The 27005-nt window shown below is 43.3% G+C and overlaps 2 protein-coding genes across 3 annotated transcripts; one reads left to right on the top strand and one right to left on the bottom strand.

The window, feature by feature from the left end:
• The first annotated feature begins 971 nt into the window (after nt 1-971).
• nvl (nuclear VCP like) lies at nt 972-17078 on the top strand. 2 transcript variants are annotated; one of them, XM_056435272.1, is made up of 24 exons: nt 972-1113; nt 2644-2717; nt 3372-3442; nt 4245-4297; nt 4392-4482; nt 4595-4649; nt 5360-5593; nt 6179-6281; nt 6589-6665; nt 6812-6946; nt 7963-8064; nt 8731-8848; nt 9304-9448; nt 10243-10552; nt 10811-11032; nt 11578-11682; nt 12370-12432; nt 12600-12719; nt 13305-13404; nt 14453-14559; nt 15426-15502; nt 15663-15754; nt 16156-16265; nt 16943-17078. In XM_056435272.1, the coding sequence occupies exons 2-24, from the start codon at nt 2661-2663 to the stop codon at nt 16985-16987; spliced, it is 2592 nt and encodes an 863-aa protein (XP_056291247.1). In that variant the 5' UTR covers nt 972-1113; nt 2644-2660; the 3' UTR covers nt 16988-17078. The 2 variants fall into 2 exon arrangements, with proteins under 2 accessions (XP_056291247.1, XP_056291248.1); XM_056435273.1 differs by lacking the exons at nt 972-1113; nt 2644-2717; nt 3372-3442; nt 4245-4297; nt 4392-4482 and having other exon boundaries at nt 4613-4703.
• Nucleotides 17079-19314: 2236 nt separating this feature from the next.
• On the bottom strand, nt 19315-27005 carry degs1 (delta(4)-desaturase, sphingolipid 1). Its single transcript, XM_056435274.1, has 3 exons — nt 26788-27005; nt 21837-22579; nt 19315-20037 (listed from the first exon to the last, which is right to left on the bottom strand). The coding sequence occupies exons 1-3, from the start codon at nt 26867-26869 to the stop codon at nt 19891-19893; spliced, it is 972 nt and encodes a 323-aa protein (XP_056291249.1). The 5' UTR covers nt 26870-27005; the 3' UTR covers nt 19315-19890.

Consider the following 27005-nt stretch of genomic DNA (forward strand, 5'->3'; position numbering starts at 1 on the left):
AGTATAGACGTAATTCTGTCCTCCTGCTTACCGCATCATTTATGAGAATACATTTCATAACATTAACACAACATATTCGAGGTGGTTTTAAATAACATATCCGTATTTATTTATTTCTCCAAGTTATGTGTCTGTGTGCACTGAGGAGTCGCAACAGAAGTTTGTTTAATCATTTTAAGATTGGCTTTAATCAATGTTTGAAAAGTAGTCCTTCATATGATAAATGAGTAACATATTGATGGTATTATTTCCACATATTTCTCTCCATTCTTCCTTCTGCCAACGGTGTCGCAGTTTCTCGTCTCTCCTGTTGTTGTGCTTAGTGCGTACGCATGGGTTCGAGTTTGCGTGGAGGACCGCACCTTTTCCAGTCAAGTTAGTATTTTATAAATCGCAAACCTTGCGTAGAAACGGCGTACGCCATTTTTTCTTGCGTAAATCCCTTTATAAATGAGGCCCCTGGTCTGTCCTTTGATATTAATAGATGTTGGGCCCCACTATGCTTGGATCGTGATTACGTAATAACCTGTTAAACAGCTGTTGTGTATGTTTATACACTTAAGCATCCCCTGCTTGTGCTTGGCTTTGCTCTGCTTCTGCTCAAATTTTTATTTTGGACCAGGATTTTTTTGTGCAGTGACCGTCAAAATTCAACAATCAATATATTGCTTGATATAACTTTTTCAAATGAACATTGCACTGGAGACTTTACTTATCATAAGCTATACTCTGTCACTTGTTTGTATTTTGAATTGTGTTATAGTTGTACTGCCTGACGTGTATTATTATGTCTTCTGTTTATGTTTCCTGGTTGCCTTATCGTGGCTGCGAACCTGCAAAAAGAAGAAAAAAACATCCAGTGACAATATCTCATACTACAAACTCCGGCCCAGTAGGGGGCGCCATAAGCAATGGCAGCGACCGGCCGGTAAAATAAACGGCGAAGAAGAAGGAAGAAGACGAAGAAGAACCATGTTCGTTTCCGGCATCAGCTCTGCTCCACGCTGACAACCCGTGGGCTGGTAACACGTCCATGTGCTCGAGCTAAACACGGGATACCATCACAACGGGAGCTTTAGTCACACTGTCCGTCGCGCTGGTCTTTTCATTCAGGTAAATAAACCCGCGTTTGTTCCACTGATGGTAACGTTACTGAGAATGTGCCACAGAGTTTTCTGTCTTCTAACTTCTTATTACCGTTCGTTGTTTGAGGAAATAATATTTGGTTTTAACGTCACCGTGAAAGTTGGTATGAAGTTGTACGTGTGCTTGTCATTTTCTTCATGTTTTACAGTTGCCAAAGCTAAGCAACCATAACAGACGGATGCCATTTTCCTCTTGATAAATGATCAAAAGTGATTTCCCCGTTAAATTCCCCGATATTAACGGGCTCGAGCTACTAACTACGATGTGAGGACCAGCTGCAGTATTATAAAACGTATATGGACTATATTATCTAGTTGTAGATATGTATAGGTTCGTGCAGAAAATATAATAAATTTGCCATTGTTAATGAACTGTCAGTTTGCTATTGCCTACTTGTTTTAGTCTACTTGTGTTATTGCACACTTATTTTTTACATGCAATGCAGTTCTGCGCTGTAAAACGTCAACTTGATCCATTATCTAACTTGAACAATGTAAATTGAGCCGAGGAAGTCGGGCCGGAAACGGATATCTCGCCTTCAGAGTAAAGGTTGCGGGCTCCAGAGATCAATTTAAGGGGAGCTAAATTAAATAAATAAACAAAGACTGATCGTGGATATATGCACCATCGAGCTGGAGCAGTGGAATTCTCTGTATTCAATGATGCAATTTATTATCAATTCATGTATTTAAATAAAGCCTTCTTAAACTATTTGGGGTAATGTTTAAGGCTAGGACTTCCTTGGCCTGCTATAGTTTTCATGCTGGACCAGGCTGAGCCAACCAAGGTTATTTGCAGCCATCATCTTCTCTAGTTCTTTTTTGTTATTCTGTTTTACTCGTAACATTTCTATTTTCATCTCTTTGGTATAGCTATACGTAGATCAGAGAATATTTTGTTTGTAAAAGGGAGTTTCTTGTTCTGTATGCTGGACATAACAGATCTGGTCACCCATAGTTTGTTATTTGGGTAGATTTGAACTTGCTTACAAGGAATGATCATGTCCATGCTAATATACCATTACATCAGTGAGTTCATCCAAATCCTCACCACAAGACTGGTTAAACATGTCCCAGTCAGTGCAGTCATAACATTCCTGCAGGCAGTGCACAGATTCCTCTGTCCAGTCTTTTATAAGCCACAATACTGATAAAAGTATGACATCTGGTGTACAGATGCATTATCTGACAGTCACAGAGCTGCGGTATTGTTTGTTAATATAGAAACAAACCCCACTCCCTAGAGTGTTTTCCTTGTCACCGCAGCATTACGATACAAACGATTATATCAATACAAATTCAGCATTGATAATTTTGTTGGGGCGTGAAGAATTTTCTTCCTCCAAAGTGGGGCGTGACAGAAAAAGTTTGAGAACCACTGGGTTATGCCAATAAAACACTTCAGCTTTCTTGGTTGTTTTTTTTATTGCCTATGTCGTAGCTCCCAAAAAAGATTGTAGAATTAATGCTGATATCTAATTTGAGTGTCCTTCTGCAGGTTCAAATAAGGACGGGATGAGGAACCGAAATGGTGGCGGTCTGGACAGTCGACTCAAATACAGAGTGGAGCAGGTACAAATCCGTGTCCTCATTCTCCTTTGGATGTGTGTTAAGTGTTCAGCTGTATTCATTTCACAATTTGGTAAAAACAGATGAGCTGTTTTCCTGCATCATTTCAGACACACTGTGGCTCAGTGCTAGAGCGGGCCATTCACCAATCAGAGCCTTCCTTTAAGTCCAGATGGGCAGGTGGCATCTTGCATGGCAGCCTCTACCATCAGTGTATGAATGGGTGTGAATTGGTCAACGTAGTATAAAGCACACCGAGTGGTAGGAAGACGAGAAAGGAGCTAGATAAAAATAAGTCCAATTACCATTTACACCATCCATGTTTTTGAGCACATCCTACACGAGATAAGAAAAATAATGCCCTTTGACAATCTTTCTTTTCAATACTCCTTCACCAAGCAAAGTGATAATAGCAATAATAGAACACATGTGTATAGTTTTTCTATCAAGGAGGAAAGGAACAAGAGGCAAGGATAAATGTCTTAAATCACAGGTTGGTATGGTAACCGTCATGCCATCATGAGGGAGACAAAAGCAGTGATGTCAAATAAATGTAATATCCCTCTTGTTCTTGCATGTTGCTTTGTTTGTGTTATTTTTTGGGTTAAATCCAATCAGAGGTAGGTCTACAGGTTTGATGTTGAATTCTTGTTTCAGTATATGACGACCTGCACCAGTGAATATGTGGACCTTTCAGCCATGGCCCTGGCACTTCAAAAGCTGTTCAGGCAAGTGCATAATTTAACGATAATTTATTGTCATGATGCAACACAGGAATGCAGAACGAGTCTTATTTCATCTCCCTTATTTCCATACATCAGACAGCCAGGAGTAGCCTCGGTTCTAACCGGGTTAGCTTAGCTTTCATCTCGACTCTCCTCCCTGAAGCAGTGGCCTATCGGTGGCATTTTTGTTCTGGCTGGTCTTTGTCTCGAAGTCCATTGAACCTAATCAGATCCCCACACTTTCTTTTTTTTTAAAGTTGATTAATGTATTCAGTCATACACTACTGGTACTCAAGTCAGACAAAATAAAAGAAATAAAGACAACAAATATGTACAGAAATTCATGTTTATGCTGCAAGGCTCTATCTAAGGGTTGCTACAGAGATTTTACCTTTGCTTGGCATCAGTTTCAAACAATTTTTACATATATATATATATACAAACAGCAAAACGTGCTCCATGATCTCTTCAGGTGTACGTTAGATTGAATTCAGCTAAAAGTAGAGATGAAAGACAAGCTGGTGTTTGTCACTCGAGGAACCCCACAATGCAACACTTCAATGATGAATGGATCTGCGAGAAAATAAATAAGGTCCAGACAACCCAATATTTGAAAGGGAGAACACCACGCCAGCAGCACTGGTGGTATTTAGTTTACCAGGACATGAGGGTGGTCACACTTAAATACAGTTTTAGTTCTTGTATGCCACATGATAACACAATTAACTGCAGAAAACACTCTAACGCTGGGGGTTATTGCAGGGCCACAAATAATATGTGTTTTGTTTATATTGTTTCTTTTTAGAATGGACTATGGCAGGAGAAACAGGAACGCTTTCAGGATTCAAGTAGAGAAAGGTAAAAACCTCCAGTGCTCATGCTCAAAATCTTTTGGAATATAAACTAAGTTCTGACTTATTTATTCTTTTTTTTTCTCCATCCGCTCTCTTAGTGTATGACGCATACATGGAGGACTCCGGGCTGAATGATCATGAGAGCAAACACTTGGCTAAGAGAGCCAAGCACAGCCACAATGACACTGGGTAAAGGACACTCCCTGAGGGCTCGGACACATCCTTCCTTCTGATGCACTCCCTTTGAAAAAATTATATATAAATGTTGCAACTAATGCCTTATAAATATGTGTGTTCACAGTGACGGCAGCAGCTTAGAGTCCTCTGACACTGATGACCACGTACAGGAGAACACCGTAAGACACTCAGTCAATTGTGACATTGACCAGACCTGCGCCTGGTGCTGAAAAGTTGAGAATATTTAAACTTTATAGCCACGTCCCAAAAAAATATTGTACTTTCATTGCTAAGGGATCGGGTGTTAAACACGGGTGTTAAGTTTAGCATTCTGATTGGTTGAGATGATTCTGTCTATCTAGTCTAGTCAGATGTACGATTATTAATATTTGTACAATCATAATGTCATAATGTACGATCATTTTGATATTTTACAATAGATTCTGGGTGAATCGTACATCTGTGTTGATGAAGGGGACCCACAGACACGGCCGCTCAACACGCATTTGAAAGGGCCCGTGCACAAGTTATCGCTTTGAATGCATCATGAAGCCCAGTATTTTGTAGAATTCGCTGAGCTTATGGCTGTAGGTGTTTCCATGCAGAAAACCAACAGGTTTACTACTCTTTTGCTGTCAAGTAACTTTATTTTTCTAATAATAGACTTATTACAAAAGTTGTCAGACTCGCAGACGCATACAATATAGCTGACGGCTTGCTTTTGAAAAAGATTATACATGAACACTCCCAATGTGGGTAGATTTGTAGGCCTGTCCAAACAATCATTCTCATATATGATATCTTTGCGCCTCTGGAACGTTTAACATTTCCCATCCGGCAAAGCTGACGGGTTTAACTATTCCGTGTTGCTTCTTTTTGCCATCCGCAGCCCACCAACCACATGAACAGCTCTCTTACGTCTCTGTACCGGAAGGGACTCCCTGACCCCAGCGGCAGCTCACCTGCTGCCAGCTCTCCTTCTTCTAGCACGGCCAACCAGCCTCCAGGTTCAGGGACGCTGGTTTCCACCGGAGGCTGGTTCATTGATCGAGGCAGAGGGCCGGAGAAGAGCAACGTCCTCATCGACCTGCGTGAAGAGGAGCCAACTCATTTTGCAACAAATGTAAGTTTCAGTCGAGGTGAATGCAGCTAACATGCGGACTTCGTGACCAAGAAGGTGTTTTGGTGGTCATGGTGTCAGTTCTCAGATGTCTGTTGAAGCCAATATATCGCGATGATAAAGGCAATGCCGATGTATTTGTATGTGTGTATGTATATATATATATATTACGGTAAGTATTTTGTAAACTCCCTCCTCCAGCCTTGAGTCTAGACTCCTGTGTAATGGGGGATTGCTTGTCGTTTTACAGTTATTTCATGCTTAGTGTAGCTTCAGATGCCTGCTTGCTTGTGTATCACATGTGGGTGGATATATATGATTTGGATTATAAGTCACATTTGTAGTTGAAGAGGATTCTGATTTTTTCCCTTTTTTTAACGGGATTTGCTGAAATGGTACCTTTTAAAAAAAAATTCTGGTAGGCCTTTTTCTTATTACCACAAAATAGTGTACCACTTTTTTTTATTTTTTATACAACAATGAACAGAGTTTAGTGTGGCCGCCTGATAATCATTCTGATTGGAGACGGCTGGCATTTTTTAACTCATGCACTTACTGACATATATTTGTTGTTGTTGTCACCAACAGACAGATGTGTCCCTGCTGGAGCCGGAGAAATCTCACAAAAAGTCCAAAAAAAAGATGAAGCTATCTACTGAAACTACAGAGTCTCGAATCGTGGTTAAGAAAGGTACTAGCATGTCCGGTCTGCCAGTCCATCTATGAAGTATAGATTCTTAACCTGCTATTAACCACGTAACAGTGTTGAGTGCTGAGATTGTGAAGCATTTCCTGTCTGGCTGCAACAAACAGCTGTTTTTAATAATTGCTGAATATATTTATTTTGTTTTAATGTACATTTATTTAGTTGGTTGAATTGATTGATCGTCCATTAATTGGTTTACACATATTTCCGATAAGTTGCCGCAGTCCACTCTGATGGCTGTGACTACTATTTTGCATTCAAAGTATTTTTGTCTGTGCACATGATTTCTCAGCCAAATCAAAGTCCCTCGAGCTGCATTATCCCACTCTGAAGTTCGAAGATGTCGGAGGTAACGATGAGACGTTAACGGTAAGCGCCCTTAACCTCGCTGCTTTGCCAAATGCTCTCCAGTAAATAGGTGACTGCACTGAACGTATCACAATCCTACACAGTGAGGCTCAGTTGTACTGAACATTTGTATTGTTTTCACTTTGAATCATCGGACGTTGTTGTAGGAGGTGTGTAGGCTGCTGATCCATATGCGTCACCCAGAGGTGTACCAGCAGCTTGGAATGGTTCCTCCAAGGGGCTTCCTCCTACATGGACCTCCTGGCTGTGGAAAGACCCTGCTGGCCCAGGCTGTGGCTGGGGTGAGTACAGCGGTTATGGTCCGGTGGGCGTGTCGACCTCTTTCTCGTCAGTTAGCTCTGTAGAGAGGGCAGAACGCGTGTGAGAAGTGTCTGTCTGCAAGGAAGAGCTGCTGGTGCTACCTGGTGAGCTACCTAAAGGCACAACTATTGGTGTGAGAAATTATTTATCCGTCACAAATTGTTGTGTTGTTTCTCCAGTTGAATATAGGTGTTGGTTATTACTTGTTATCACCATGAATGAGAAGTGACCATAGAGGGAAAGGAGAAAAACAAACAAGTTGCAGAAAATAACAGCAAAAGTTGGCCAAATATTTAAAAAAATAATAATACTTACTCAATTAATTAATGAATTACTGAAAAATAAACTTTTTGCATTTGCAAGTTTGCCAAAACGTGACTAATTCCCTATCGCCAATCAGACATGCCTTTTCTTCCTTTTGATCTCGTGGTAGGAGCACTTCCTCTTCTCCATTATCGCCATCAGAAATATTTTGGATGTTGATGATGCTTAAATTGCTCAAACCTGATGACGAGTACCACCCGGGTCTTCATACCCACTCTGTGCTGGGACAGCGGGGGTTGGCAGGTGGACACAAACTCACACTAGACTTGCACCGTTAACCCCTTTTGAATTATCTGACCCATGACTGCACTCAATGTAATTTAACATTTATTTTTGCACCGTGTCCACCTTAGTCTTAGCACAGCAAAACAAATCCTGTCATTTAATTTAACAATTACTGTTTTGTATTGGATCAAATCGATATATGTGCTTGTAGTCCATATCTGTAGGCCATTTTTTTTGTTGCTGTTCTTGATCTTATTACATTGTTGTAGTATAGAGACCAACGGTACTACGCAGTTTGCATCATGCCAACCTCATGATGGAGAGAGACTCAGGCTCATTCCTTTTTAAAGGCAGATTCTGGTTGTGATGTTTGGTTCAGATAAAGGGTGCTGCTTTGTTGTGTACTTCTTACATCAGTCTGGTTAAATATTGTGATGTTGTGTTTCAGGAGCTGCAGCTGCCCATGTTAAAGGTGTCTGCTCCGGAGCTGGTGTCCGGAGTGTCCGGAGAGTCTGAACAGAAGCTCAGAGAGCTGTTCGACATGGCTGTGGTCAGTAGTGGTTTCCTCTTTAATATCTTTAACCTACAGGTCTTAACAAAAGACTCCAGACTGGAGGAGGCATGACCAGCACATGTAACCAGATACCCAAGTGATGTTCCTTTGGTACGGCTGATACTGTATCCCTGGTATTTTGATTCAACTCAGTTTATTTTTTACAGCCCACAATTACAAATTTGCCTCAGAGGGCTTTACAATATGTTCACATAGACATCCCCGTCCCAGGACCTCACATCGGATTAGGACAACCCCCCCCCCCCAAAAAAAAATAGAAAATAACCTTTCACAGGAGAAAAAGGGAAGGCTCTGGCTCCCATCCTACTTTTTAGGACTCTAGGAACCACAAGTAGCCCCACATTTAGTGAGTGCAGCTCTCTCGTGGGGCAATATGGTACTACAAGCTCCTTAAGATATGATGGAGCGTCACCAATCGAGGCTTGTAACGCTGTTCATCTGGTCACATGACATCTATTGCTTCCGTCCATCCTGGAGAGGATCCTCCTCTGTTGCTCTCCTGAAGGTTTATTCCCTGATCCGATGTGAGGTAATATATGTACAGATTGTGAAGCCCTCTGGGGCAAATTTGGAATGTAAACTGAATTGAATTGAATGTCTTTCTCTCTGAACTTTATTGATTTTTGCTTCTCCCCCTTGCAGAGCTCTTCACCGTGTATTCTGTTCATCGATGAAATCGATTCCATCACCCCAAAGAGGGAGGTGGCTTCTAAAGACATGGAGAGGAGGATTGTAGCCCAACTGCTAACGTGCATGGACGGTATGATACAGAGAGACGTGTGGAAACATCATGCTTACTGTAACGAGCAGACTCTCATGACTAGACCAGGTGATACTTCAGCTTATGAGTCACCCGCCTGGCATAGAGCTTCTGTTGGGTCATAAAACTTCAAACCTGGAATAAAACTCCTGAAATTTGACATGACATGTCAGCCGTACTTCACAGGAAACCTTCCTCTTTCATTCTTCCACTAATGTTTGAATCTTTTCGAACAAACGGACAAGAACAACGCATCAGTCGTCTGGTAAAAAATCAGCACCACGGAGATATGACATGTCACAGAATCCGATTTAGCTACGGCCGTGGCCTCACTGCCACGCTGGCTCTGCTGGATATGTCAAAATAAGCAAAAAAAGAAGAGATTGTCAAGAAAAATAAATGGTTATATGACTTCTACGGGTGAAATGACTATGTCCTTGTTTGCCTCCTGTCAGACTTGAACAGCCTGACGGTGACAGCTCAGGTCATGGTCATCGGGGCCACCAACAGGCCCGACTCCCTGGACCCCGCCCTCCGCCGAGCTGGACGATTCGATAGAGAGATCTGCCTTGGGATCCCAGACGAAGCCGCTCGTCTCAGGTCAGCCAAAACAAGATCATACTGGCTTGAGGAGCTACGCTTTTAGGAGTCATCTGATCAACCGCTGTAGTTGTGTAATTTGTTTTAACCCAATCACTGATATATTTTCGTCAAAAAGGGTATTTAATACAACTAGTGATGGTTCTACTGTTTGACTGAAGTAACAATATAACTTCTTTTTTTGCCGGGATAGTGTGAGGCATAGCCGCCGCTTTGATTCAGCCCAGGAACATTGGGCACCAAACACTACATTTCTTGCATTCTGGTTGAATATTTATGTGCCAGTTCATGGTTAAAAAGTGTTCGCACCGCTCCATTGTCGGGCGCGTAAATGGGAAAGCAGAACATCAAATAAATAACCGTGCAGCCTGTTGCTTGTGGAGGTCTGAATGGTTGTGCTGTAGCAGTCTGGGATCTGTGTAACGGCTGTTTGTAGTGGCGCTGTGCGCTCACGCTGCGGAGTTATCAACGTCCTCCTCAAAGTCATGTCGGCAATGAGAGCTGACGAATGCATGTGGACTTGCCATGCAGCAGTGGTTGCATAACATTCACACTTCAAGCCACTAACTGTGTGTGCCGTAGGTGTGCCCTGGTACTTAAACAAATGGCATCGTCAGCGGTTTGGTTCGTTCTTATGAAAAGGCTGATCAGAAAAGTGCTTTTCGGTGCTCTAGCCGACATGTTGCCTTTTTGTCAAAGCCTTTGTTCAGTGTTCAAGCTGTACATCATTGGCGCAATTGATGTTCGCACCTTCCGACTGTCGAGACTGAAGAGGATGTCTTCTGCTTCGACAGGATCTTGAAGACGTTGTGTCGAAAGCTGAAGTTGCAGGAGGACTTTGACTACCAGAAGCTGGCCCGGCTCACCCCGGGCTACGTGGGCGCGGACCTTATGGCGCTGTGCCGCGAAGCTGCCATGAGCGCCGTCAGCCGGGTTCTGCTGGAAATGAGAGGACAGAGCAAAGGACGGAGCTCGACCGAAGAGCTTTTGACGAGCGGAGCTCAGACTGAGGCGGTGACGGATGGCGAGGTCGGAGAGTTAGGAGAGCAGCCGGTCACAGACGTCAAGCCGGTACCTCAAGAGTCAGAACCCAGTCACCTGCAGGTATGGGAGCTCCCACAATACACCTCAAAAGTTCCACTTGCCATGAAACTACCTTTCGGCAGATTCCCTTTCGCTCAGTCATAATATAATACAGTGTTCAAAATAATAGCTGTGTGTTTCAAAAAAAAAGTTGTGAGATCGTCATTCTAGTTGTTACTCTACTTTCTTAGGCTCTCATTACTGAAGCGTCCACACACTCTATCCTCCATCCGTAAAGCTACTTCCTGTTGTGATCATGCGTTGTTCTTCTGGGTCCAGCAGGGAGATCTGTGGCACCTGCTGCAGTTGTTGAAGAACACTGCGACGCTCTCGGAGGAGCAGCTGGCCGGCCTGGCCATCCTCATGTCGGACTTCCTGGCCTCTCTGTCCAGCGTCCAGCCCTCAGCCAAGCGGGAGGGCTTTGCCACCGTGCCGGACGTCACCTGGGAGGACGTGGGAGCCCTGCAGGACATCAGAGAGGACCTCACCATGGCCATATTGGTAAACACACAACGCTTCTTCTTGATCCAGAATGACCTGGCTGACACTTCATATCGTGTGTGGCGGTCTCACCTGTGTTTACAAACTTTATTCAGAGGTGTCGAGGTGTTTTTGATAATTCCTGATAACTATCTTGATTTTAATCTCTTTTGCCTTCATTTTGAGTCACCCTGTTCTTGGTATTTGTCTCTCTGCTGATCCCCCTGCTGGGATCAATGAGTGCTGCATCGCGCCAGCTCTCTCCCGCCTGCTGATCAGTAACGGGCTTCCTCTGGTTAATCTTCTCCCTGTATCCATAAATTTCCCTTCTAACGTATTTCATGAATGGGGACATTGTCCCTTTTTAAAAAATATTAGAAATTAAAACTCAAGTGCACCAGTCAAACTGTAATCTGACTGATTCTCCACCTATTATTGGATAGTAAACGGTGACAGCTGCGACTCAATGAACTTACCGTGGAGTACATTGGTGGACTGGCCCAGGTGTGATCTGTGTGCGTCCCCCTCTTTCTCTCTCCCCTTCCCTTCCCCCTCCCCCTCTCCAGGCTCCAGTGCGTTCTCCAGAGCAGTTCAAGGCTCTGGGCCTCAGTGCTCCGTCTGGTGTGCTGCTGGCCGGACCTCCAGGATGTGGAAAAACCCTGCTGGCCAAGGTTCCCCAACACACCAACATAATAAATTATACCTAGTAGTAATAGTAGTAGTAAACCTAATAGTGAGTATCGCAACACTAAATATATTTTAATATTTGTAGTATTATCTAACATGTTTAGCCCAATCCAGTATTTTATAATTGTCAGCCTACCACATATTTCACACCTTCAAAACTATATTTCTTTAAATCACAGATCTGAGGCTTGTTATCGCATTCTTATAGCATCTTGAAATCAGTCAACGGAAAGCCCCTGAATAGTTTTTCCTGGACTAAAGTCTTCACAGAGCTGAAAGGAGGACTTAAGTTATCCAGGAAGCTCCCTGCATCTGCAAGTTCTTTGACGATGTAAACAAAATCAAGTAAAGACAAGTTGAGCAATGTTTCTTGCGTAACAACCGCTGGGTGCAGTGACTGTGATCCGCTTCCTGAAGTCGTGTCATCCCAGTGAGGTTGCCACATCTGATACCATTGGGCCTGTACACCACAACCGGTGCTCACTGACTGTATCTGGCAATCTGTGAGAGATGCAGCACAAAGGGCCGGGCAGATGGAACTGTAGTTCGAGAGAGAAATAGTCCTCGTATGTTCTGACAAAAGTTTAAAGTTGTTATTGTTCTGCTGTTGGGCTTCAATAAGTAAAGGTGCGGGGCCAGATGTTCACCGTTTCTCTGTCGTCTCCTGTCAGGCGGTGGCCAATGAGTCGGGCCTCAACTTCATCTCCGTCAAGGGTCCAGAGCTGCTCAACATGGTGAGTCTCGCAGCGGCGTGCTGGCGTTTTCTCAGCCCGTTGTCATGGTGATCGGCTCTTGATCTTGGAGCATTACGTCCTCCCTTTTTGTCCGTATCCACCGCACCACGAGTCGGCGTTATCGTGTGGTCGCTCCAACTGATGGATCTCTGTGCTCGTCTGTGCAGTATGTGGGCGAGAGCGAGCGGGCGGTCAGACAGGTGTTCCAGAGAGGACGCAACTCGGCCCCTTGCGTCATCTTCTTTGATGAGATCGATGCCCTGTGTCCTCGCCGCTCGGGCCACGAGGTGAGAGGGACGGACTTTGTCACTGGTAGTATGTTCAAGGCATCAGATTCCATCAAGCAACACGCCAGCCTCATTGTGGACGCACAGCAGCACACACTAAAGGCGTCATAGAGACGGCAGAAGCAGCCAGGCGATGAAGATATTATTTATTTTCTTCCTGGTGAGGTGATGGACAATCACCCCGGGACAAAGGAAATTGCTGAATCCCAACAACTTGTCATCGATTGTGTGGAGGAATAAAACAAGTGTTTTGATGCGAGTCGTTTGCATATCGCCCTTAAAAAAAAATCAATCGCAATACATAAGCGTACCATACATGAACGAAAGTTCAACTTTTACGATTTCGCCAATTACCAACACGTTCGACTTTTAGACTGTTGCCACATATCAGTAAAAACTGCTTCTAAGAGAAAATAACAATTTACTATCTTCTACAGAAAACCTATAAAAACATTTTTTCATCACATTTCCGACAGCTAAAAGAGCAGCCCACTCATTGATTTCTGCTGATGATCTAGTGTAATAATCACTGTCACACAGCTTGCTTTGACTTGTTGATATGAAACGGTGTTTGTGTGTATGCAGTCGGGAGCCAGTGTGCGGGTCGTCAACCAGCTGCTCACAGAGATGGACGGCTTGGAGACTCGCCGGCAGGTCTTCATCATGGCTGCCACCAACAGACCAGGTACAGGTCCAGACCGACATGAGCCCCCGCAGTATGTGTGTGTGTGTGTGTATATATATATATATATTAGATTAGATTCAACTTTATTGTCATTGCACAGAGTACAAGTACTGGGGCAACGAAATGCAGTTAGCATCTAACCAGAAGTGCAACGCAGAAGAGTGCAGCGTATGTGCATAATGGTCATATAAATATGGATAAATAGGGTATATACAGTATGATATAAGTGGTATGAGCAGCAATAATGGTGATTAGTGCAGATGTGATATAGATATATGTAAAGTGCAGGTGAAGTACAGGTGAAGATGGCAGTAGAAGTTATAAATGAGGTAGGAGACATGATGAGATATGAATATGAATATGGACAACAATTTTAAATAAATAGATATAGACAAATGAATGATTTTAGTGCAAATGTTGAGTGGTTGGAGGGCGGTGTGTGGCAGTCAGGCCAGGGTAGAGGGGGAATACAGTCACTGTGGGAAGGAGTGTGAGGGGGTAGCCAGGGGGGCTATCACCGTGGTGCAGAGTTCAGCAGGGCGAAGAAGCTGTTCCTGAGCCTGCTGGTCCGGACAGATATATAATATATATATATATATATATGCAAGTTTACGGACACTTGATCCACTACAGCCTTGTTGCCGATGAGGAGTTGCTCTGTATTTGTCACGCTTTTAGGTTGTAGAAAGTCCTCTTCACGAATATTATTTATTTTGTTAAATAGGAATAGAAGGAATCTCCAGTCATTGGTCTCAAATAATATTCTATTATCGCATATGAGGAAGTACAGCGTCATATCAGTCGGGACATTATTTGTGAAATAATTTTCTTATCTTTTGACATGCTGAAAAGTCATCTGTAGCTTGAGGTAAGGAGCATTTAAAATGCAAGGCTTCTACTGGTAATTAAGTATTTAACATTGTTGTTTCGGTACTCTTCATGAAAAATACTCTCAATTCTTCTTTCACCACTGTTTTTCAATCTGTGACAAGGATTTTAAACCAAAGTAATAATTGGTTATTAATCTAAATGTCTCGTCTCTTGCCAGATATCATCGACCCTGCCATACTGAGGCCAGGTCGTCTGGATAAAATCTTGTATGTAGGTCTGCCCCCTCCAGCTGACCGCCACGCCATCCTGCTCACTATCACTAAGGTACACGTTAGCCAGATGCAGGAGAGCTGGATTCAAGCTCGATGTTTATTTTTACCTTTTTTATTCGTTTTTCTAAACCAGTCCAGGTGTACGTTTCTTTCACATTTGAAGGTGCTGCGCTGCCACTTACCCCCTGCTGAACTGGGCCAGTGGTTCTCAAACTGTTTCTGTCACGTCCCACGTCCCTACTAAACTGTAACCAAATGGTCCATGCTGAGTTTTTATTGAAATAACAACTTTTTGTGACTCCTCCATCTGTGCCTTTTCTAATAATAGAATTACTTTGCAAAAACTTTCAATTAAACCAGATTGATCCATCAGAGCATAAACTAATACAAGTTTTCAATCACTTTATTAGAAAACAAACAACGTTCTATCTGTGCAAAAAAAAAGAATATTTGGCAAAAAATAGCTTATAGTGGTTGAATATCTTTTCAAGATAATAACGATGTGCAACCTGGAAAAACTAAACAAAACGAGTTCAAATAGCTGGAAAAGAAGAACTTTCCACTAGAGCTTTTGTTTTAAACGTGGTTACAGGCTTGATACGGCCACTCTCATTTGATGCTCAATGTTGAGCTCTTATTTTGAAGGGCAACAGCAGGAACGACGATCTCACAGAGGTAGGATGTGGCAAGTCGCCAAGAGTCTCGTCCGTCGCGCATGCGCAGCGTAACCCGTTGACGCCGAAACATAAACATGTCCACGAAAGTACAGGCACGGCGCTCTTTATTTATTAATGACCTAGTTTTACGTCCGTGTACTTTGTGATGTGTGACGGTCTTGCGCCCCACGGTTTGAGAACCACCGCGAGGCTAAGCGTGTGTCGGAGCATGTTTGGGTGAACAGCTGTTGATCTTCTGCAGGCGGGGACCAAACCTCAGCTGGAGCCGGACGTCTGTCTCCAAGAGATTGCCTTGGATGAGCGCTGTGACTGCTTCAGGTAACTCACCAGCTGGAGACGGGAGCTTTCCTCTGGCACTCGGCCGTGTGTCGTGTGGTGAACTTTATCAAAAGAAAAATGTTTTATCAAGTTGCAATGTTTGTTGAACCGAGCGAAAGATCATCCCGATTGAGTCTGTGTGTGTGTGTTTTTGATCCAGTGGAGCCGACCTGACTGCCTTAGTGAGGGAAGCATCGATTAACGCCCTGAGGGCTCACCTCAAGTCTCAGCCTTCACAAGCGTCTTCTCCTGGTAACTCCTCTTTCTGCTCATCTGTGCACAATGTAAAGACGGGAATGGAACACCTCATGGGACGAGAAGTCGTGATTTTAAAGATTTACACCAAGGGAAGGTCTCTAGCTTATCTCCCTTTTACGTGACATCTCTACATCGAGGCTTAAAGTTGGGCATAGTTGAGGGCACGCGTGTCGACGGGTGCTGGACCAGCTGCCAGCTGCACTGCGTCACCCTGGACCCGCCTCCGCTTCACCGAGGTTCCACATCTTACGCCATTTTTGGGATTAGCCGGGCGTTGGGCTGTGGCGCGACCAAAAGCCTCCTGCTTTGAGTTTCACAACGGCCACGATGTGGACGGCGTGTGCACAGTGTGAACCGCACAGGGCCGTGTCTCACGCCTCTTCCTCCGCTTCAAGGTCTCTTCACAGGTCACACCTTCTCTTCTGGATCTGTCGCCGACATCCGAGTGAGCAAACAGAACTTTGATGATGCCTTCAAGAAAGTTCGTCCATCTGTGTCCAAAAAGGTGAGCGATTACTGTGGTGTGTAAAATGGGCCAATGTATTTTTATTATTTTTAGTCTGAAATGCATGACCGTACAATCCCTTAACGGTTAACACCGTCTGACACAACTTGAAAGCATTTAAAGGCACAGAATGGTCATTCGCGGGAACAAGGTATTAAAGGTAACTTAACAAACTTAAAATTGAAAAAGATAAAATGTGTAGTATACACAATTTGTATGTGTACATCAATCATTTTTAATCTAGTGAAACACAGATGTACTATAAAGCAATAAGGTGCGAGAGGCAGGACATCAGGTGACTGTCTGCCTCCCGCACTGAAGGTGGAAGCTGGTTCCATAAAAGAGGAGGAGCTTGATAACTGAAGGCTCTGGCTCCCATCCTATAATATCGTATCTGCTGCGGTGATGATGCAATCATGACAATCGGCAACATTTCATCAGGAACTGGTTCAGAACTAAACTGCAACAGTGTCATGTTTTTCCCGTTGACCAAAATGAACGAAGCTACAGGTGTAAAATCGCCCTCGACCAGCAACACGTGTGAGCTCAGCCTGTTGACGGACAGACGGTCAGAAAGAGACGTCTGTGCTCGGCTGCTGCTGCTCGGTGCCGGGGAGGCCGGACATCCTTTCGATGGCGCTCAGAACCGTGACCGCTCCTCTGTGTTCCCTCTGCAGGAGCAGAAGATGTACGAGCTGCTCAGAGAGACGCTCAGCCGATAACCACGAGGACGGTTCAGCTCGACATGTTGTTATGGTTGCATCATAATGCTGATGCCTGCCTTTTTAATAAAGTGTGTGTGTAGACAATAGACTTGTGTGTGTGTATATGCTAGAAGACCACACGTGTGGAAGAATACCAAATTAAGATCAATGAGACGCAGCTAAACTAATTCTCCTTCATAGGAAAATATCGGATCAAAGGCCAAAAATAATGTCTACTAATCACAGCAGTAGTGTGTGTAATAGAATGAAAATGATAACATGGTAACGGTAATACAAGACTTTCAGGGTGTGTTTCAGATACTCTTGTGGACATATCCTCCAAGTTCTGTGACAATTGACCCGGTTATTGACTTTGATTATTTTGTGCTGAGCACAGCCGACAACAAATGATAAAAAAACTGGAACAAACCCAATTGGGCTTGGAACCCTGACGACGGAGTCATCGTTACATTTATGAGAAAATAAAAAGTTGATAGTGTTTGAGATTGAAGTGACACATTTACCAGAAAATAAATGACAAATTGCGAGATTAGAAAGTCAACGAGGGCTGTTTTTGTTGTTGTGAAGGAACATTATTTCTCTTTGTGAAGTTGAATCGACAGATTTCATGACGCGCTGCAGTAATGTGAGCCTCCAAGTGCAAAATATGTTGGACATCTCCCAAGCAATATTTGAGGCAAAACAAGCTGTTATATTACATGTACCTTTTCTGTGCTATTTTCCCATCACACTGATGGAGTAACAGGTGGGCATGGTCCCTTAATAGCATCAGTGTGTCACTATGGTAACGTGGCCAATTCTTCTCTGGTTTTTAGTGTTAATTGCTGAACAAACATTGCTTTGGAGTCAAAGATGGAATATGTGTCCCTGCTTTCCTGCAACTTCTGGATTAGTAGTTTTTATGTACAGTATGTCCATAAAATAACACAGATGACGTTGAAACAGAACCGGTATCATCCAGGACCATCACCGTGCTCAGAGGCCATCGGGAGCAGATCCAGACTCCGTCACCAGTTTTGCAATCACGTTTCGTTTTTTCTACTGCTGTTTTATATTATAGCAGTTTAAATAAGGACTTTAAAAAAAGAATTCAATAAATACTGCAAGTCAAAACTCATCAGAATCAACAGCAATATGTATAATATACATTCGCCCCCCCCCCCCCTGGGTCAACCTGTATGCACCCTCCTGCTAAAAAGTATTTTAGAATTTGTTTTGTTTTATTCCACTTTGTTAATCAATTTGATGTTCCACAAATGCCTACCGTTCCTTGTGTGAAGCTGTCACTCTCGGTCTAACGCCGCCCTTCTCCATTGTCAAGAATAACATTGTAACAAGTCAAAAGTATTTTTTTTAAAATTATTTATTTCCTTAAGTAGTCAAAATTAGCATGTCATCAAAGTGAATACATTCAAAAGAGAAACAAAGCTCTGAGGCACTGAGGAATAATACACTTCAACTGCTTTAAACTGACTTGTTCCAGTTTGTTTGGAGCCAGACGACAGGTCGCATAACGGTGTGGTACATTAGGCGTTGCATGTTAAAGAGCAGATCAGTTAAAAAAATAAATTAAACTACATTTTAAAATAAAGCAAGCTAAAGCAAGACTTCCCATAAACTCAGAATTGTTCCATTTTTAACAGACCAGATCATGTTCAACACACAAGTCATACGGAGAGATCTTACGGGTGAGTGGATTCCCTCAGTTCAACTTTACGCACGCACACACTTTACTATTGTTCTCGCGAGCAAACGGTTAAACATAAATTAAATCTGCGAGCGGCTCAGGACAGGAAGCTTGTGTTGGAAATGACAAACTAGCACTTCCTCTTCGGCGGCGCTGGGGAACGCATTGAGAGTTAACGTCACGTTGCCGTCGACGACGTGTGCCACAACATTTAAAATGAATGTTTAAATGGAACGATCCGTCAGACCGCTAATTTCCTGTCGTCAGTCGGTGTGACGATGGTCCTCCGTCAGGTTGGGGCTCATACGGCGTGCCATATTTGTGGCAGTTAACACGGCTTTGTACGTCATGACGAAACATTCATATTACCCGGCTCGAAAAATCAACTATTTCACATTGAGACGAGGTGGATGAATCTTCTGGGAGGAGTTTGAAATGGTTTGTATATATGAAAAATGCACAAAATGAACAACTTTTGTTTGAGAGGAGCAAATTTTTCCCACCAACCATTAACAAATATGTCCGAACGCGTCGTACTTTCGGTGCCAGGGCCCCGAAAAGAGGCTGCCGAGTCGAGAGCGGAGGACAACGGAGCGCGAGATGAACGGTTGGCTTCAATAACGACTCGACGCAGAAGCAGTCTGCTCACACGTCATTGTTGTTTTGTGTCAGTTGCACATTACTCATCAGTGTGGTAATAACAGATATTAAAAATCCAACGTGCAAAGAGCACATCAGCACACGAGTACAACGGGCAGATGTGCAAGAGCCTGAACGCAACACGATGCCTTCAGTGGACATTTGGGTTAGTTTTAAACCACACTGTTGGACAACTTGACAACATTTTATATTGTGAAATATTTTGTTTGCGAATTTAGAAGATCACCGGAGAGATTACCAAGTCATCCCGAGGGTGACACGGATGCGTGGAACCAGACTTTATGGCAATCCACCCGTCTATTTAGAATCCACGGCAACAAATGATGCGTTTGAGCGGAGCCAGGTACTCGATAATAATCACACAAACAAACTTGTATTGTCCATCTAGCTGATCTAAACACATGTCTCGGTCTTTCTGAACAGTCACAATTTCCTCTCTCATTTCCCCCGAGCTGAAGGTATTAATATGCACAAAGCTGTCGCTCCCCGGATGATGACCCGAGGGCGCTGAAACGACGGACACCGAAGCTTTGTTCCCCGGCTTCCGGCGGCGTCACTCCTGCTTGACGTCTCCCTTGAGCTTCCTCTTCACGCGAGAGTACGGGCTCAGCGCGTCGTCCATGATGAAGTCGTACAGGACTCTCACCCACGAGGAGTACTGCGGCAGGTCGTCGTAATACTCGGCTGCGATTTTCTTCACCTGGAAACAAAAAGAGGAGACAGAAAGAATCACTTAGTACTGCCTCGAGGTTTCATTTTGGATTGGATGTCAAAGAGCTGTCGACACTTTAAAAACAGCCCATGTATACTTTCATGTTTGACTTTTTTTTTTTTTTTTTTTTCACTTTTGTTTCCGCACAACAGAGAGCTGCTGAAAGAAACTGTTCTACTCCCTTCAAACCTACTACACTTCTTTAAAAAATAAATAAAAATAAAAAACACTATCGTTATCTGGATTGGCCGTTTCCCGTCTTAAATCAACAGATGTGGGCCGATACTTGCGTCCTTGAAAATCCTGTGAACTCAGGACCCCCGTCCGTTGGCAGGATAAGATAAGACTTAGTTACTTCATACTATACTTATATTAATGGAGTTGTTTATGATGACAGATTGTTGTTTACTTTTCAGCTCTAATGTAAGAGGTGCCGAGCGAATGTGAAAAGACACGACGGCGGTTTTACTCAAATAAAACACAATCTTTTCTCATTTGTCGTGGTTGAGAATAAACAAACACACACATTTAGCATTGACCATGCTAACTTTATGCCCACACTGATCATGCCAGGCTGCAGGTTTTTAAGGGGTGGCCCACGAACAATCGGATTATTGAACTGCACAGATTAAATACCATACAAAGTAGCAAAGTGCAGATAGATACATAAATAAATTGTCAAAGTTTCCAGATGACTCAGAGTCTAATCTAATAGTCATGAGTGAACATTTACGCTTATTACACACATTTATTGACAGAATCAAATTGTAAGAATCATAAGTATCGTTCGCGACCGGCCGATCATAACTTAGGCAATATTATTTTTGGATCCACAATGTAAAATCGTGACCTATTTATCTTTGGACCCGTTACCTAATCATCTCAGATAACAGGAATATAACATATAAACGTCTTTTCTTTCTTTCTTTCTTCTATTCTCTCACTATTCTGATTACCTTCGCATTGATCGTTTATATGTTTTGATCGCCGTGTATTTATTTGTATGCATGCGTGCGTGTTATTCGCATAACTCAAAAAGTATTAAACCGAATCGCATGGACTTTGGTGGGATGATTGGTTATTATCCGGGGGCTATTTGATTAGATGTTGGGATCGATCGGGTCAAAGGTCATGAAAAGGTCAACATCTTCTTTTTACCATAGCGCCTATGCGAAGGTATGCGCTCTACCGAGTGCCCGTTCTAGTTTATTGGTGTTATATTGGCACGCGCGTGTTTGTATACATCAAATTCACTTTGATGGTTAGTTAAAGAAAGCAGAAAAAAAAGTGATACATTGAAATTCTTCCACGGCATCCTGTCAGAGGATTTAGTTAAACTTCCTGCAGAGTTCGATTTGCATCCAACCAATTGATGTCTTCCTTCCTCACCTCATGCAAATGCAGCTCACAGTATGACGTGTGGTAACCTGACACATCTTGACCAGTGGATTTCCAGGACTTTAAACCATATGTCCATGACCAAACTGAAATCTCGGCATAAACATGAAAACTGTAGAAAATGTTGCGTATCGAGAGCTATCGCCGGCTTATATTATGAGCGTCTTTCTTTAAAAAATATATTAATGACTTCAAACTCGGTGTAAAATGAACACGTGATTTTAACAAATTTCCATGACTTTTCCAAAACTTTTATGATTTAAGTTTTTTCCCATGACTTTTCCAGGCCTGGAATTGACCATTTTAAAATTCCATGACTTTTCCAGGTTTTCCATGACCGTACGAACCCTGCGGAACAATAACCTCCGTGTTCATGCAGCGGCACTAACCATGGGCAGCCTGCATCCCGGGACGCTGGGGAAGTCGTGGTGCTCGTTGTGGTAGCCCACGTTGAAGGTGAGCAGGTTGAGGGAGCCGTAGTAGGAGTAGGTCTCGTGGCCCTTGAGGAACATGTAGTGCTCGGCTATGAAGTGGCCCGAGATGGGGTGCAAGCCCATCCCCAGCAAGGAGCCGGCCAGCATGTAGACCACGGGCTTGACCCCCCACAGCCAGCAGAGCAGGACGTCGAAGGCCAGCTGGACGGCCACGTTGGTCACCTCCAGCCGGGTGATGGGTTTGGGGTTGATGCAGAGGGGCCGGATGGCGTAGAACAGCGGCTGCAGGATAATCCAGACGAATTTGCGCAGGCGCGTGCAGAAGAACCAGCCTTCGAACTCGGTGGGGATGTCTACGTCGATGCCGTCTCCACCCAGGTACCGGTGGTGGTCCAGGTGGTAGCGCTTGAAGGAGGCGGAGTAGGGCAGGCCGATGGGCAGGTTGGCGAACATGGCGAAGTAGCGGTTCCACGAGGCCTTGTTGTTCCCGAAGGCCGCGTTGTGGGAGATCTCGTGAATAGCAAGGGTCATGGAGTGGTTGATGCAGCTGCCGAAGCCGTAAGTCCAGAACAGAAGCCATTTCCAGTCCAAGTCTTTGACCATGTAGAAAGCTAAAAACTGTATCGCCACCATCACGCACACGACCCATTTCAGCCTCGTGTCCGGACCCATCAACGACTTGATTTCAGGGTATTTGGCTGGAGGAGAAAAACAAGAGACGTTCAGTTAAGATTCATATGAAAGAATTAAAACACGTATTCAATCATCATTACCGTCGCATTGAAAAGGCGGAAGGTTATGTTTTGATCGGCGTGTATTTATTTATTTGTATGTTTGCGTAACTCAAAAAGTATTAAACCAAATCGCATGAAATTTGGTGGGATGATTGGTTATTATCCGGGGACCATTTGATTCGATTTTGGGATTGATCGGGTCAAAGTCATGAAAAGGTAAAAATCTTCTTTTTACCATAGCACGGTCAATTTGTATCCAATTGCCATGCAACTAATGCCAAAATGTTCATAATTCAATGCCCAATCTTGTGATATGCGAAGGTATGCGCTCTACCGAGTGCCCGTTCTAGTTTCATCTGATCATCACATGGTAAACATTTAAATGAAGGAATTCAGCTCATGATTCATTTTTTTAAATTAAATTTACAATAAAAAAAAGAGAAAAGTTTTATACAGCAGCATTATTTAGATTAAACGGATGTAATAAACTGTCAACAACACGCAGACTGTGCACAAAAATGCCGAGTCAGCAACTGACATTTAAGGGAATCAAGTGTGCAGTGACAAGATTTTGCTGCATTTATTGGGTACAAAGTTGAATACTTTAGCCCAGGAGAGACCGCTCTGCTGTCAATGAGTACCTTTATTCATCGTCTCACTCTCAACACAAGAGGGAGATTTGTGTTTGCAAAATTGCAAAAGTGAGAAGTCACAAAGCTCCACAGAATACTTTACATCCCAAATGATAGAAAACTCGTCCTGATCCACGGGGATTGAAGCTAGATCACCTGATTGCGTCAACGATCCCATTAATGACAAAAGAGGCCTTTGTGTTTGCCACAATAAAGAAGGAGCACTGCATACGGGGCTGAGCCTTAAAGTCGAGGATGAGACTCATTCGCCGTAGAGCCCAAAATCAAATGGTCAGTATCTCAGTTCAATCGGCGTATCACAGATCAACCATAAAGATGACCCAATTACCCAAGGAGAGTCAAATTCCATGTCAATCTACCAACTCACTCGCTCACTCAATTTGTTTTCCGGAGCTAAAGATGGAAGCTCAGCTCAGAGCGAAACTGAAGGTGGCGAGCAGCTGCAAGCGGACTGGGCCGCTTCTTGGGGCCATAAGCTCAGTGCTCACTACGCCCTGCTCTGTTAAACTGGGGCGGATCGTCCCGACCGCAACCAACCTGACCCAACTTGAAAAAACAGAGCCGTCTCGTATATCATTACCGTCGCACTGAAAATGCGGAAGGTTGTTTTGATCGGCATGTATTTATTTATTTGTATGTTTGCGTAACTCAAAAAGTATTAAACCAAATCGCATGAAATTTGGTGTGATGATTGGTTATTATCCGGGGACCATTTGATTCGATTTTGGGATCGATCGGGTCAAAGTCATGAAAAGGTCAATCTTCTTTACCATAGCGCGGTCAATTTCTATCCAATTGGCATGCAACTAATGCCAACATGTTCATAATTCAATTCCCAATCTTGTGATATGCGAAGGTGTGCGCTCTACCGAGTGCCCGTTCTAGTTTATACAATGTGTTAATGATTACATTGTTGACTCGAGCACTGTGTGAAACACCCTGGTATACGGAGGACTTCTGGTGGCGCTACAAAGAGTAGCGTCTTTCAAAATACCTTCTAGTAATATAAACCTGCACTAAATTTAGATTAAGTTGAATATGAAAGAAGGGAAATCGCAAAAGTAATGAAAGTCTGAAGAAAATTAACAAAATAAAACCGTGGTGTAGCCGACTAACCCGAACTGAAACACAAGTCGAGCGTGCCCAACTCAATTATTGAGTCGCTAGAGGAGAGACTCTCTGCTTTTATGCCGTCCTGGAAGATAAAGAAGGGAAATCGGTCACTGAATTTGTGATTGGCTTGTTAAAAAGCCATCGTACGCTTCCCATCGGCGTTAAACTCATAAATCCAGCGAGATCACGTAGCCCTGACCCCAAAGCCGGCTGTGCCCCCAACATCAATAATGGTTAACTTTTTACAGTTTAGTGCTATAGAACTGGTACTTAGGAGGAGAGGCGGTTACGAGGTGTCGCCAAGGAAACGTACCAACAGAAGACTCACAGAGTTCAGGTGGAGCCCTCCACCTTAAAATGAAGGGCTCGAAGTGAAGTGGGCCAGATGAGTAACACACTTTAGTTTATTTGTAATAAGACAACACTGGGACACAGGCCACGCCCCTTTTGAACTATGCAACAAGAGACAGAGCCGTAGTTTGTTTAAACTTCCATTTTCCAGCCTGAGGTCTAGAGATTGAGGTCATAGGACAGGATGTTTTGTTTGGTCGTGTTTGTTTTGGTCTCTGCTATCTGAAAATATGCAAACCCCAGCAAACGTATTTTCGAAAGACTTCTAACTCGTTGGAATATGTTTAGGAAACCGATGGAGGGTGAACTTTATATATGCATGGGCTGAATGTTGAACCCTTCTACTACAGGTGGTTGATCAGTGTGTAGGTATTGTGGGCGGGCCCCTGTAGTAAAGAGGCACTCTACCCTCCTCCCACCAACAGGAAGCCCAAGGGATGGCTAATCGCATTATTTTTCTCTAAAGTCACATTCTACGTTCGATTGATTTGTTCATGTTTATATTTTTTGTTTGGGTACGGATTGCAAATTAAATTCAAAAATACAAATGCTAGAATAATATGGAGAGGCGTAGCGAGTCTCCGGACCTTAGTCCCATTCAAATATCGGAAGAGGGATCTGAAGCTTCGATGACATACTCATTTCAAACAATCAAATCAATATAGGACTTTTATATGATGTGATTTTCAGATTATTTAAAATAAACCTACCATTATAATTATAGTGCATTCATTTCTTTGTCAGTGGGCAAAAAAGAAGATGTCCTCCACTGTATATCTACAGGAGACAGACTGTTCCAGGCAGGGAAATGAGAAGCGTAGAAAGTTTGGCTAAGCAAATACATTGTATAGTTAATTCCATCAGGGTTGTAGAAGAGGTGTGACTGGACTCCTTTCTAACTCAGTGAAATTTGAATGTCCTAAATAAATCATGGCTTAAAAAGGCAAATTTATTATTGTGAAAGGAAAGCTAGAAAACGAAAAAAGGCCCCCCAAAAGTTCTTCTTTAAAACTATACTTTATAGGCAGGGACTTTAATATTGGCATGAATGATAGTCTAGACACAACAAACAAATAAGAAAAATACCAATCAATACTTTATTACCTTCGCATTGAAAATCGCCGTGTATTTATTTATTTATTTGTATACGTGTTACTCGCATAACTCAAAAAGTATTAAACCGAAACGCATGAAATTTGGTGGGATGATTGGTTATTATCCGGGGACCATTCGATTAGATTTTGGGATCGATCAGGTCAAAGGTCAATATCTTATTTTTACCATAGCACGGTCAATTACTATCCAATTGGCATGCAACTAATGCCAAAATGTTCATAATTCAATGCCCAATCTTGTGATATGCGACGGTATGCGCTCTACCGAGTGCCCGTTCTAGTTTTCTTATTGTTAAATCCATTGTCTGCACAATCGCATCGCTTTAGTCGGAGTTGTGCACAAATGAGTTGATCATGATCTCCTCGTGTAATACTGGCTACTTATGGGATCTCTCCAAAGTCAACAACGCGTGAGTGTAAAGGACGTGTGAGTCGCCCGGTGTTTGCGTTACGGTGTGTCAACACGCGGCGAAAGGAGCAAACCGTTACTGCAACTGTTCTGCGAGCTCAACAAAAAAAAGTGAGTTGGCGTGATGCCATTTTAAGGAGTGGCGAATCGACTACTGGAACTTAAAAGGTTGCATAGCTGACGTTGTTTCATCCAGCTAACTAGCTGCTACTAGCTTTTGCATTATGTGACGATTCATACTGTGACAACATGGAGGTGCACGTCTGTCATAAGAAGGCGAACTGCTCGCCGACATTGAACCGTAGCGGAGGAAGGTCGTCATTGTTTGGCGAATACACGGGCGGCTATGGGACCGTTAGCTAAATTGCGTTAGCAAACCGAGTCAGCTGATATCCCGGGTAGTGGTTAGTTACACCCAAATATACGTTTAACTAACAGCTGTAAAACAACCAAACCGAGTTAACGCAGTCATATCTACGTTAAGCTAACTATGTTTATCCAAATCGTGCGTACTTATATAAAGTAGCTCACCCAGGATCTCTTTTCTCCTGTCGGCGTGCGGCTGGTCCGTATACACCCATTCGTAGTCCTCACGGGCAACCCGATTCCCCATCGCTTTGCCGTTTTTGGACAACTCTCCTTGAGAAATAAGTTACAAAATATGACACGTTGGTATCAAAAAATAGTTTCCCTCTGCTCTGTGGTCCTTCTTCTCCTCTCCTCTCTCCTCAGCCTTGCTGGCCTGATAA

This window comes from Pseudoliparis swirei, chromosome 17 (assembly GCF_029220125.1).
Source record: "Pseudoliparis swirei isolate HS2019 ecotype Mariana Trench chromosome 17, NWPU_hadal_v1, whole genome shotgun sequence".
Classification (NCBI taxonomy): domain Eukaryota; kingdom Metazoa; phylum Chordata; class Actinopteri; order Perciformes; family Liparidae; genus Pseudoliparis; species Pseudoliparis swirei.